Here is a 13,871-nt window from a genome sequence, read left to right on the forward strand (position 1 = left end):
CTCAAAAACTTTCGTTTTCATTTCTCTTTGTTCATATGCATTATTTTAACACAAATTAGTAAAAGAGTAATTTTCCAAGTTAGTCTTTAAACCAGCTTAACCAGACACATAACATGGACTATAGATGCTGAGCTGCACTAGACTTTCATTGTTCCAGCAGATCCATTTCATGACGTTACTGGTCCAGTCCCATTCTGTAATATCCACCCAGACCTACTGTAGAGAGTCAAAATACATGTCCAGCTGTGTCACATTTCCCAGCCTGTTTGCAATCTAATCGGACTGACATGTCATCGAAATGCTGAGGAAAAGTTTCAGCTAGAGCCTCTTTCATATCACATGATTGTGATTTGAAGATTTTATTTCGAACATGCATGTTAAAAAAAGAATACAAAAAAGTAAAAAAATAATAATATATATATATATATATATATATATATATATATATATATATATATATATATATATATATATATATATATATATATATATATATATATATATTCAATATAGGGATATAATACTCAATTATATGTATATATAAATATAGTCAAAAACTAATCAAAGCAAACAAAAGAAAACAAAACAAATGCCCAGCATTTAGATGTACTAAAGTTAAAAAAATAAAGTAAATATAATGCATAGTATTACATTATCATTACTTTATAATACTACAATATAATTGAGAACAATAGACAGCAATGATATAACAATATACTTGAATAACTATATAAGAGTAGATATGCTATATATACACTGGTTCATATATTTACCTCCAATTATATACATAAAAATTACTATAAATCTATATATCGACATATATATAACTATTAATCAATATATATTAATAGAGATATAGATATATAAATACTGTACATATAATATAACTCAATATATCTATATACATACCTACATATAACATATCTATATCCATAACATACGTCTGAGCAGAGACATTGGCTTAAATACCCTGGTAAAGGAATGCAACTGTACCTTGTCTCCAATCACAAACAGGAGATACTCTGAAGAGTACACAGCAGCGATGGGGGACACCCTCTGATTCTCCACCAGGGAGTAATTAGCAAAGACAACAGGGCTGGATCTCGTCAATACCAGCTGCCAATGCAGACAAAAACAATCAGCAGCCAATCACTGTGGGTCCAGTTGAACAACGAGTTAACTGGAGAGGACCGATGCTGCAAACCTGAAGCAGACGTCCAGTGGAGGTGCCGATGTGAGCAACGGTCTTGCTCTCTATGGTTGTGACCAGGAGAGACGTGAGCAGGACGTTGGTCATCTCCCTGTTGAAGAGATCCACTCGGTAGTAGGGCTTGGACACCATGGTGGGGTGGTCTCTGCACAGGGGGTTGTTCTCCACGCTCTGGTGTCAGGTTCAGCAGCAGCAGCAAAGAAAGCAACAAAGTGAGGCAGACGTCATCTACGACTGAACATGTTAATTGTATGGATGGCTCGCTTATTCTGTACGGTGAAGACCGAGGGGGGATAAGGGCTGTAACCTCTTGAAGAGCCATGTAATCCAAGAAAAAACACATGTCAGTAGCCAAGCAGGTCAATTTGCAGAAACAAGCTAAATAGTAGGCCTTGAGTCAGTTTTCAATTATATTAAAGCAGCTACAATAAAAAAAAAAGCAATCAACATCTGCCACTGTATGGTATGTATGTATGGTGAAGTCTGAAGACTAGCCAGTGATTCATAGTCTGAGTTGAAGCTCATTTAACACAGCATGTGTGATGCCATTAGTTGTGTTTGACTCCGATTACTCTCAGCAATGCTGAGTTGGTCTTTGTTGACGCTTTACACAACTCCTTAACCCTTGTGTTGTCTTTGGATCAAGGAAAGAGGAAGGAAGGAAGGAAGGAAGGAAGGAAGGAAGGAAGGAAGGAAGGAAGGAAGGAAGGAAGGAAGGAAGGAAGGAAGGAAGGAAGGAAGGAAGGAAGGAAGGAAGGAAGGAAGGAAGGGGGGATGGAGTGAGGGAGGGAGGAAGGAAGGAAGGAAGGAAGGAAGGAAGGAAGGAAGGAAGGAAGGAAGGAAGGAAGGAAGGAAGGAAGGAAGGAAGGAAGGAAGGAAGGAAGGAAGGAAGGAAGGAAGGAAGGATGGAAGGAAGGAAGAGAGAAAAGAGGAAGGGAAGAAGGAAGGAGAGAGCAGGAGGAAATAAGGAAGGAAGGAAGGAAGGAAGGAAGGAAGGAAGGAAGGAAGGAAGGAAGGAAGGAAGGAAGGAAGGAAGGAAGGAAGGAAGGAAGGAAGGAAGGAAGGGGGAGGGAGGAAGAGAGAAAAGAGGAAGGGAAGAAGGAAGGAGAGAGCAGGAGGAAGGAAGGAAGGAAGGAAGGAAGGAAGGAAGGAAGGAAGGAAGGAAGGAAGGAAGGAAGGAAGAGAGAAAAGAGGAAGGGAAGAAGGAAGGAGAGAGCAGGAGGAAATAAGGAAGGAAGGAAGGAAGGAAGGAAGGAAGGAAGGAAGGAAGGAAGGAAGGAAGGAAGGAAGGAAGGGAGGGAGGGAGGGAGGGAGGGAGGGAGGAAGGAAGGAAGGAAGGAAATAAGGAAGGAAGGAAGGAAGGAAGGAAGGAAGGAAGGAAGGAAGGAAGGAAGGGGGGAGAGAGGGAGGGAGGGAGGAAGGAAGGAGGGAAGGAAGGAAGGAAGGAAGGAAGGAAGGAAGGAAGGAAGGAAGGAAGGAAGGAAGGAAGGAAGGAAGGAAGGAAGGAAGGAAGGAAGGAAGGAAGGACGGAATGAAGGATGGAAGGAAGGAAGAGAGAAAAGAGGAAGGGAAGAAGGAAGGAGAGAGCAGGAGGAAATAAGGAAGGAAGGAAGGAAGGAAGGAAGGAAGGAAGGAAGGAAGGAAGGAAGGAAGGAAGGAAGGAAGGAAGGAAGGAAGGAAGGAAGGAAGGAAGGAAGGAAGGAAGGAAGGAAGGGAGGGAGGGAGGGAGGAAGGAAGGAAGGAAGGAAGGAAGGGGGAGAGAGGGAGGGAGGGAGGAAGGAAGGAGGGAAGGAAGGAAGGAAGGAAGGAAGGAAGGAAGGAAGGAAGGAAGGAAGGAAGGAAGGAAGGAAGGAAGGAAGGAAGGAAGGCATGGGAGGGAGGAAGGAAGGAAGGAAGGAAGGAAGGAAGGAAGGAAGGAAGGAAGGAAGGAAGGAAGGAAGGAAGGAAGGGGGGATGGAGTGAGGAAGGAAGGAAGGAAGGAAGGAAGGAAGGAAGGAAGGAAGGAAGGAAGGAAGGAAGGAAGGAAGGAAGGAAGGAAGGAAGGAAGGAAGGAAGGAAGGAAGGAAGGAAGGAAGGAAGGACGGAATGAAGGATGGAAGGAAGGAAGAGAGAAAAGAGGAAGGGAAGAAGGAAGGAGAGAGCAGGAGGAAATAAGGAAGGAAGGAAGGAAGGAAGGAAGGAAGGAAGGAAGGAAGGAAGGAAGGAAGGAAGGAAGGAAGGAAGGAAGGAAGGAAGGAAGGAAGGAAGGAAGAGAGAAAAGAGGAAGGGAAGAAGGAAGGAGAGAGCAGGAGGAAGGAAGGAAGGAAGGAAGGAAGGAAGGAAGGAAGGAAGGAAGGAAGGAAGGAAGGAAGGAAGGAAGGAAGGAAGGAAGGAAGGAAGGAAGGAAGGAAGAGAGAAAAGAGGAAAGGAAGGAGAGAGCAGGAGGAAATAAAGAAGGAAGGAAGGAAGGAAGGAAGGAAGGAAGGGAGGGAGGGAGGGAGGAAGGAAGGAAGGAAGGAAGGAAGGAAGGAAGGAAGGAAGGAAGGAAGGAAGGAAGGAAGGAAGGAAGGAAGGGGGGAGGGAGGAAGAGAGAAAAGAGGAAGGGAAGAAGGAAGGAGAGAGCAGGAGGAAGGAAGGAAGGAAGGAAGGAAGGAAGGAAGGAAGGAAGGAAGGAAGGAAGGAAGGAAGGAAGGAAGGAAGGAAGGAAGGAAGGAAGGAAGGAAGGAAGGAAGGAAGGAAGGAAGGAAGGAAGGAAGGAAGGAAGGAAGAGAGAAAAGAGGAAAGGAAGGAGAGAGCAGGAGGAAATAAAGAAGGAAGGAAGGAAGGAAGGAAGGAAGGAAGGAAGGAAGGAAGGAAGGGAGGGAGGGAGGAAGGAAGGAAGGAAGGAAGGAAGGAAGGAAGGAAGGAAGGAAGGAAGGAAGGAAGGAAGGAAGGGGGGAGAGAGGGAGGGAGGGAGGGAGGAAAGGAAGGAAGGAAGGAAGGAAGGAAGGGAGGGAGGGAGGAAGGAAGGAAGGAAGGAAGGAAGGAAGGAAGGAAGGAAGGAAGGAAGGAAGGAAGGAAGGAAGGAAGGAAGGAAGGAAGGAAGGAAGGAAGGAAGGGGGGATGGAGTGAGGGAGGGAGGAAGGAAGGAAGGAAGGAAGGAAGGAAGGAAGGAAGGAAGGAAGGAAGGAAGGAAGGAAGGAAGGAAGGAAGGAAGGAAGGAAGGAAGGAAGGATGGAAGGAAGGAAGAGAGAAAAGAGGAAGGGAAGAAGGAAGGAGAGAGCAGGAGGAAATAAGGAAGGAAGGAAGGAAGGAAGGAAGGAAGGAAGGAAGGAAGGAAGGAAGGAAGGAAGGAAGGAAGGAAGGAAGGAAGGAAGGAAGGAAGGAAGGAAGGGGGAGGGAGGAAGAGAGAAAAGAGGAAGGGAAGAAGGAAGGAGAGAGCAGGAGGAAGGAAGGAAGGAAGGAAGGAAGGAAGGAAGGAAGGAAGGAAGGAAGGAAGGAAGGAAGGAAGAGAGAAAAGAGGAAGGGAAGAAGGAAGGAGAGAGCAGGAGGAAATAAGGAAGGAAGGAAGGAAGGAAGGAAGGAAGGAAGGAAGGAAGGAAGGAAGGAAGGAAGGAAGGAAGGAAGGAAGGAAGGAAGGAAGGGAGGGAGGGAGGGAGGGAGGGAGGGAGGGAGGGAGGGAGGGAGGGAGGAAGGAAGGAAGGAAATAAGGAAGGAAGGAAGGAAGAAGGAAGGAAGGAAGGAAGGAAGGAAGGGGGGAGAGAGGGAGGGAGGGAGGAAGGAAGGAGGGAAGGAAGGAAGGAAGGAAGGAAGGAAGGAAGGAAGGAAGGAAGGAAGGAAGGAAGGAAGGAAGGAAGGAAGGAAGGAAGGAAGGAAGGAAGGAAGGACGGAATGAAGGATGGAAGGAAGGAAGAGAGAAAAGAGGAAGGGAAGAAGGAAGGAGAGAGCAGGAGGAAATAAGGAAGGAAGGAAGGAAGGAAGGAAGGAAGGAAGGAAGGAAGGAAGGAAGGAAGGAAGGAAGGAAGGAAGGAAGGAAGGGAGGGAGGGAGGGAGGGAGGGAGGGAGGAAGGAAGGAAGGAAGGAAGGAAGGAAGGAAGGAAGGAAGGGGGAGAGAGGGAGGGAGGGAGGAAGGAAGGAGGGAAGGAAGGAAGGAAGGAAGGAAGGAAGGAAGGAAGGAAGGAAGGAAGGAAGGAAGGAAGGAAGGAAGGAAGGAAGGCATGGGAGGGAGGAAGGAAGGAAGGAAGGAAGGAAGGAAGGAAGGAAGGAAGGAAGGAAGGAAGGAAGGAAGGAAGGAAGGAAGGAAGGAAGGAAGGAAGGGGGGATGGAGTGAGGAAGGAAGGAAGGAAGGAAGGAAGGAAGGAAGGAAGGAAGGAAGGAAGGAAGGAAGGAAGGAAGGAAGGAAGGAAGGAAGGAAGGAAGGAAGGAAGGAAGGGGGGAGGGAGGAAGAGAGAAAAGAGGAAGGGAAGAAGGAAGGAGAGAGCAGGAGGAAGGAAGGAAGGAAGGAAGGAAGGAAGGAAGGAAGGAAGGAAGGAAGGAAGGAAGGAAGGAAGGAAGGAAGGAAGGAAGGAAGGAAGGAAGGAAGGAAGGAAGGAAGGAAGGAAGGAAGAGAGAAAAGAGGAAAGGAAGGAGAGAGCAGGAGGAAATAAAGAAGGAAGGAAGGAAGGAAGGAAGGAAGGAAGGAAGGAAGGGAGGGAGGGAGGAAGGAAGGAAGGAAGGAAGGAAGGAAGGAAGGAAGGAAGGAAGGAAGGAAGGAAGGGGGGAGGGAGGAAGAGAGAAAAGAGGAAGGGAAGAAGGAAGGAGAGAGCAGGAGGAAGGAAGGAAGGAAGGAAGGAAGGAAGGAAGGAAGGAAGGAAGGAAGGAAGGAAGGAAGGAAGGAAGGAAGGAAGGAAGGAAGGAAGGAAGAAGAGAGAAAAGAGGAAAGGAAGGAGAGAGCAGGAGGAAATAAAGAAGGAAGGAAGGAAGGAAGGAAGGAAGGAAGGAAGGGAGGGAGGGAGGAAGGAAGGAAGGAAGGAAGGAAGGAAGGAAGGAAGGAAGGAAGGAAGGAAGGAAGGAAGGAAGGAAGGAAGGAAGGAAGGAAGGAAGGAAGGAAGGAAGGAAGGAAGGAAGGGGGGAGAGAGGGAGGGAGGGAGGGAGGAAAGGAAGGAAGGAAGGAAGGAAGGAAGGAAGGAAGGAAGGAAGGAAGGAAGGAAGGAAAGAAGGAAGGAAGGAAGGAAGGAAGGAAGGAAGGAAGGAAGGAAGGAAGGAAGGAAGGAAGGAAGGAAGGAAGGAAGGAAGGAAGGAAGGAAGGAAGGAAGGAAGGAAGGAAGGAAGGAAGGAAGGAAGGAAGGAAGGAGAATTAGGTCATTTTGACCCGAAGACAGCACAAGGGTTAAACTCATGCTCTTGGGATTTTTCTCATACTTGTTACAAATCTCTGCATCCAAGGACTCTTCTTCTAACTGCGGCAAAATAAATGCTAAAATTCCTTGTCCAAAACTTTCTTCATGCAGATGTGAAATCAAAAGATGCCACAACTTATTGAAATCTCAGCACCCTCGTAGTAAGATTCTCATCCGTCTGCACACTCGCTCAGGAAGTGGGTAAAACTGTGAATCAGGAGATAGATTTTAATCAATATCATAATCTGAAAATCAGTGATATGTTGCCAGGAGTGTATCTATGATCTTATCTCCTTCTAATATCCCTCTCACATATTGTCAGTGAATAATAAATTCAACTGTATTCGCCTCCTGACTTTACTTGCCTGTTTCCTGGCTTGGCCTTGAGATAAATCTGAGTGTTTTCAGTCAAATGAAGTTTCCTAGTGCAAGTTTGTTTGTGGGCTGAAGGGCTCACCTCATGAGGACAGCTCTCACAGGACTGGAAGTGGCAGATCCCTCTGGAGAGCTGCTCTGGTCCTGACTCACAACAATCATCCACCCCATCAACAATTGCTTTATTGACGTTGTCCATGGGGAAGGCGCACAGAGCCGAGTCATTCTCTGTGACCCCGTTGTCGTCAGTGACAGCGAACACCCCATAAAGGATGTCATCTTCCTCCTCTGCCCCCAGCTCCTCCGCCAGCTCCCTGCCGGCTTTGCCAAAATACGCTGCCTGGACCACGTTGTACACAATATCCTTGTAGGGTTCGCTCGGTATGTTCCTTCTTCTGCGTTTTGGTTCAAACCGACACTCCAGGATCAGCTCGCGATACCTCTTCATCTCCCATTCGCTCCGCGGGAGACGTCCCAGACGAGTCTGAAATGGTGAAGACTCCTGATCTGGGCTTTCTCTCTGGACTGAGAGGAAGTAGACAAACTCTTGAGTAAAAAAGCTGTAGACATACTCAATGTGGTACGTCTTTCTCAGGCTGGGCAGCACAGTCAGGCCGCGCACGTCGCCGTAGAAACCATCTTCTGTGGCCAGAGGTCTGCGAACCGATATGGATTTCCTTCCATAACGCTGGGTCACACTGTCGTTCACAGACGCAGCAACAAAGAAGTAGACGGTATGACCTTCCTCCACCATGGAGACCTTAGTACCAAGAGGGCTCGCCACACAGTCAGGACAGTACGCTGCAGAGTTAGACTCCTTTCTGAACAAACACTTCGAAACTGAAGGCAGTTTTCCGTTAGGCTTCAGCTGATGGAAATAGCATACGCCATACTGAGAACTTCCACAAGAATATAAATACATAAAGAGAGTATCCAACAGCAGGACCTGGTTGTTTGTGTCCTCTAGAAAGTGGCTATCCTTCTCAGTGTCACATAAATCACATATCTGACAATCTGGGCTTCCAACTGGCCCGGTGCGTAGCTCCCACACCTTTTCCAAGCTCCTGTTGACGGCTTCGATCACATTCTGAGAAGCCAAATATACTTCCTGGTAGAATGAGTTGTTGACTATGTTCTGGATGGGTCCCTGCGCCTGGAAGAAGGGCATGGTGTACACCACGGAGAAGTTGACGGGGCTGGGAGCCAGTGAGGGACAGTTGGCGAGGGCCAAGGCCAGCAGAGTCTGCAGCCAGACGCATGACCTCCAACATACGGTCCAGTGGACCATCTCAACTCCAGGGGGAGAAGAAAACCACAGCACAGACGACGTGGGGTTACCTCGAGGTCTGATGTTGCAACAAAAACATCCTCAACACGAGCCAGTGGTACCTGAATTGGGTAAAATATAACAAGTCATGAAATCCTTCATGAATGATTATGTGCATCATAAACATGTTTGTAACTTCCTTTGGGACATCTTGGAGAAGACATTTAAACGTTTCAGTCAGGAGAACTTAGCAAACACACTTGAAGCAAAGAGAGGAAAAAATCTAACTTAAGAGACTGGTTTAATGCAATTTTAACCAAATCTGCATCCCAGCTCCTGAAGCAGTAATCTAACTGAATCTTACGCCAACCTCACTGAGAGGTTACCAGAAAACCAGCCAGTCCGTGCTACCGCCCAATGATCTGGGGCCTCATTTATAAAAGAGTGTGTAGGATTCATACTAAAAGTGCACCTAAACCCAAAAGCCGAAAATGGCGGGCGCAAAAAAATTCTGGATTTATAAAACCGTGTGCACGCACACTTGCACGCAATGTTCACTTTATAAATCACAGTCCAGCTGAAAGGTTGCGCAGGTGAATTCGCCTCATATCCCACCCTCTACACGCCCACTTCATACCATAAACGGGCAATGCAAAGTAGTATTTGCATATGAATGAGCCTGCTGAGCATGCGCAGCGGCTTCCTGCAGCCTGTTTGGGCGTCAGAATGAATGAGACGTGTCGAGCCACCGTGCCACTAAATTTCACGGAGACTGAGATGGAGATGTTGTGGATGAGGTGGAGGCAGGAAAACTACATTATTTGGTGGTCACAGTAAAAGTAGAAAAAGTATATAAATAGTATAAAATAAAGCGAGTGAGTGGCGCGCGTGAAACCTTTAAGGCTGATTTCTGACGATTTCCGACGCAGAGCCTGCGGTGTAGGCTCTGCGTCGTTTTAACGCTGAACCATAATTTAGGCTTACGCGCTCGTAAAACTCATTATATATTTAAAAAAAAAACCCTTTCCCTTTAAGGGCTCCGTAGAGTGGCCTGGCACTCATTTGTTCTTTCCTCAGTCACTCTACGGTTGGAAGCGGTGGGTGATGAGGAGGTTCCTGGCGTGTCCTGCACCGGCAGGAGCCTGAAGGATCTCCTGCAGGAGCCTGAAGGATCTCCTGCAGGAGCCTGAAGGATCTCTTTCAGGAGCCTGAAGGATCTCTTTCAGGAGCCTGAAGGATCTCCTGCAGGAGCCTGAAGGATCTCTTTCAGGAGCCTGAAGGATCTACTGCAGAGGTCTGCAGATCCAGCTTTGCAGCAGACCTGAACATCTAACTGAAAACCGTCTGTTTCTGATTGTCTTGTGAAGAGGATGCTCAGGGTTGTCACCAACGTTTTTAATATTATGTATGTATTTATTTATTTAGAATAGGGACAGTGCATATTAATAAACATTTAAATAGGTAAATACATAAATGTAAATATGCCAGATATAGCCATCAGGCTAATTTTCATCTGTAGTCCCTTGGTCGTCAGGTTGATGGCAACAGAATAAAACAAGAAGTCTTCTTAACACTACTTTTGAATGAGTAGTAGGATGGGGACTCTGTAATTGATTGTGGCACTGAATTCCACTGACGGGATGCTTTGAAGGAGAAGACTGCCTGGCTAAATGCACTGATTCTAAATGGGTATGTGCAGTCAGCCCTAGCTACACCTCTAGTAACCCAGTGGTGGAGGTAGATTTGAGTTTGATGAAGCCAGATGGAGGAGGAGGAGCTAACCCGTGCATGATTTTAAAAACCTAAACAGGTTATACTTTTATAAAATATGGCAGTGATGATACATTAATGGCTTCTTATCTAGGGTTTTGAGTACTTGTTTATATAGTGACTGCAGGGGTTATAAATCAGTAGTGTGTGCATTTGACCAACTTATCAGGCATTGGTAATGTGGGAAAGAACCATTGAATGAAGGTAAAGCTTTGCTGCTTCAGTTGAAAGAAAGTCTTGGGTAAAACCTGAAATTTGATAAACTACACTTTACCTTATTGCAGACTTTTTTGATGTGGGTTTTGAATTTGACCACTCTTAAATACTTGTACTCTGAGACAACCTGTAGTCTCTCTCCTAAGATGAGAACATCCTGTTCTACAACATGACTATGAACCTTGGAGAGGAACATACAAACTATCTTAGAAACATTCAGTTGTAAACAACAGTTGTTAAGCCAAGATGTAACATTTACCATAACATCTGTTAGTTTAGTTGCAACCTCTTCTGCAGTTTTTCCATGTGTAAAAACAACAGTATCATCGCTCAGCATACATTAATACATCACATTGTCCACACAGAGAAGCCAGATCATTAATGTACATGCTGAACAGGATTGGACCCAATACAGAGCCCTGTGGAACACCCGTTGACAGACACAGAGCAGTAGATTTGCAAGGCTCCGTCTTTGTACGATCATCTCCAGAGGTTCCAGAGCAGAGCCAGGCTTCACTTACACCTGCTCCACCTAAAAGGTGATTCTCATGAAGCCAACCTAAGCTATGTCTTAGAAGATTTTAGAGACATACTCATAAAATCTTGAAATAATTCACTTTTATTTGAAAATGCACTGTTTATTATGTGGCACAGTTCATGGTTTGGTACCAAAATAGTATTTTTTATGTTTTTTAACTGATTTTGGAGTGGCAAATTCATTACCGTAATGCGTCCAAAGAAAAATGTCATGGTTTCACCTCAATTTAGCATTAGACATATTCAAGCAAGCTCATAAAAATGAATATAAATTTGTTTAAAACTGTATAATTTAACAGATTATGATAAGATATAATGGTTTCCTACTATGTATAAAAAAAATATTTGACAAAAATGGAGTGTCCGAAGATGCAGCTTTCATAACCGTTGCACTGTGTTCATGGCCCTTTTAGTTGTACCATGTTCATGATATTCACCCTAAAGTCATCTCCTTTCTCATTCAAGATGAGATGATTGTTCCTACACCGTGCCACAAACCGGCCCACTCGTTCTCTATCTGCAGTTTCTTGTCCATCACTGATACTTGATGTGGATAAAAGTCTTTATTGTGATTTCTTCTTTCTTCATCTAAATCATTTTGGTCATGTTTGTTCTAGTTAATCTCTAACAAAAATCTCTAAAGGAGTGATTGGAAACCATTGGAAAGTTGACTGCTGATAACAAAGAAATGACCACTGCTTAAATTAAAAATAGCAAAATGTAGTCATGAAACTGTTTCCATGGCTCATCCAGATCGGTCTTTGCACGGCACTCGGCTCTAGGCGCTCTATGCATGCTGAACAGACGTTGCAGGGTGGATCATTAACCAGACACATTACAGTAAGGCTGCAGTCACAAACCCGGTAGGTCTACTTTGCATTCCTGTCACAGAGGCTACGTGCCTTCCAAAGGGGAAAGATGTGCACGGACTGCTGATTAGAAGACAACATGTACCTTTCAAAAGATTCCCAGGTTAAGAAGAAAAAAAGTCTCTAAACATTTTCTGAACAAATAAAGAAACTTGGATTAGACCAATAACTTCCAATAAAAAGAAGAATGGTATTTGAGGAAACAACTCTTGTTCTTTCTGAAAGCAGGTGTATGGAAACGGTGGAAGTAAAACATCAATAATTCATAGAACGCCACTGATGTTGTGTTACATTTTAACATTTTTGGCTCCATGTGAAACCAAGCTTAAGCTTTGAGGACATGTGTATACATTTTAATGGCACTGATTGACTTTCTTCATGTTCTTGCTTGATAAAGCAGATCCATTCATTGTGCCATTTACAGAGCAGTAAGCTGGTTTCAGCATTCTGGCACTGATTCATTTCCTACTCACAACTACAACCTGTGGGACTAGCAGAGACTTCTGACCGTATCTACCCCGACGTCATCGCATCACGGCTTTGCTCTATTTCTGCAGGGTTTCTGCATGAGAACAGAAAGAGATCTGTCTGATTGAGGAGGATTTGTTGGGACACGCCACTGTGCAAACTGAGACATCATATTTACTTTATTTTGGAAGTCTTAATCACACTCCTGCACTTCTCTGACCTAAAGCTCAATGAATGATTTAAAACAATTTGTCTAGACAGTTTGGTTTAAGACATAAAACTATTCTGTTTCAAGGCTCTTTTGAGGAACAGCAGCAGCAGTATCATACAGATGTTGTTTCTCATTCTAAGAGTGAGCTGGAACCAAACAAAATATTACATCTGGAAACTACACACACCTCATAAATCCAGTCATACACACAAACCATCGTTTCATTCCTGTGTTACATTCATCAGAAAAGAAAGTGACAGTTTTGGCAGAAAAGAAATATTAAAATAAAACCAGTCACAGTGTTTTAAATAGTTCCACATTTTTGCTTCACATACTGGCTGTGAATGTTCAAACGTACCTGTGCAGGTTATTTGGGCTGCTGTCTGCCTGAAGGAAGGTCCAACCCCCGAGGCATCACCTTTATCCTGGAGCAGAGGTTTGTTTGGGTCCAGGTTCTCGTCCGGTCCTGCAGCTGGCTCCTCCTGGCTCCTCCTGGCCCTTGCTGGCTCCTCCCCGCCGCTTCACACCCAGCTGCTTCTGCCGCCTCGGAACAGAGCGACACCGGCCCAAGGCATAAGCGAACTGAGCGGCTGCTTAGCGCCCCGTGACCACTAGGGGGCACCCAAGAGTTAAAAAAAATAAAATAAAAACTAAAATTATTTTTTTATGTGTAAATGATGATTCATACATTATCAAAGGTATGTTATTGTACAAAAACACAATAATTAATATTATTACCTAAACAATATTACGTTAACAGACTCGAGTAGATACTGCTGGCATATTAACTGCTGAAAGAGGATGAAAGCTATTAGTTATTAGTATTAACAACAACGTTGGCCATCAGATTTCTTATAGTGATGTCATAAATGACTTCATGCCTCCAGAAAAGCAAGGAAACAGCTTCTAAGGAGAGGGTGGAGTATTGAGGACAAGTAAAAAAGGTCAAAGGTTTGTATTACAGTAGTTTTTTTAGATTTTTTTATCACTAATTTTACCAAAGCTTTTGCACATTTTTAGATAGTTTTCAGAACTAATTATTTAACTTAATATTTGATTTTTAAACCATTTTTGTTACCTTGTTTCTGGTACCTCTGTTCGGTATTTGTTTGATTTTATTTGTTTATTCTATCTAATAATGTCTGTTTTTGTACATTTGAATGTATTTTTATATAGAGAACATTGATGAGGTACTGTTTATCTAAGTTGAGTGATTTTAATTATTTTTAGTTTTTGTAGTACTTTGTTGTTGCACTTAATTATTGTTGTTCCATTTCAAATTGTTGCACATTGCTGTTGCAGTTTATTTAAAAACCAAAAATAAAGTAGATAACATGTTTACAGTAAATGGTTTATAAATGATCTATTTGATTATTTTGTTTCTTTTAGTAGGCCTACACGGTAGATGACACTCAGTGTCAGTATAGAAGACGGTTTTCCCCTTCTTAAACCAAACACTCATTTTCTGAAGCATACAGTAGAATATGGATCAATGGAGGAATTCTTTACCACTATATGCATAAATTAACACAGAAATCAATATTCAAAAAGCAAATTAAGAAACACCTTGGAATATCATACACACATATATATATATATATATATATATATA

At 44.0% G+C, this 13,871-nt stretch overlaps 1 protein-coding gene across 1 annotated transcript in view; it reads right to left on the minus strand.

The window, feature by feature from the left end:
• The window catches only part of mst1rb (macrophage stimulating 1 receptor b), a 30,925-nt gene extending 18,207 nt beyond the window's left edge, over positions 1 to 12,718 (minus strand). Inside the window, exons 1-4 of the mRNA XM_061728026.1 lie at positions 12,618 to 12,718; positions 7,004 to 8,310; positions 1,205 to 1,381; positions 994 to 1,116 (exon numbers count right to left, since the gene is read on the minus strand). Of these exons, the coding sequence (XP_061584010.1) occupies positions 994 to 1,116; positions 1,205 to 1,381; positions 7,004 to 8,209 (1,506 nt within the window). The 5' untranslated portion in view covers positions 8,210 to 8,310; positions 12,618 to 12,718. The remainder of the gene's footprint in view (positions 1 to 993; positions 1,117 to 1,204; positions 1,382 to 7,003; positions 8,311 to 12,617) is intronic.
• Between the last annotated feature and the right edge of the window lie 1,153 nt (positions 12,719 to 13,871).

The sequence above is a fragment of the Cololabis saira genome, chromosome 8, assembly GCF_033807715.1.
Source record: "Cololabis saira isolate AMF1-May2022 chromosome 8, fColSai1.1, whole genome shotgun sequence".
Lineage (NCBI taxonomy): Eukaryota > Metazoa > Chordata > Actinopteri > Beloniformes > Belonidae > Cololabis > Cololabis saira.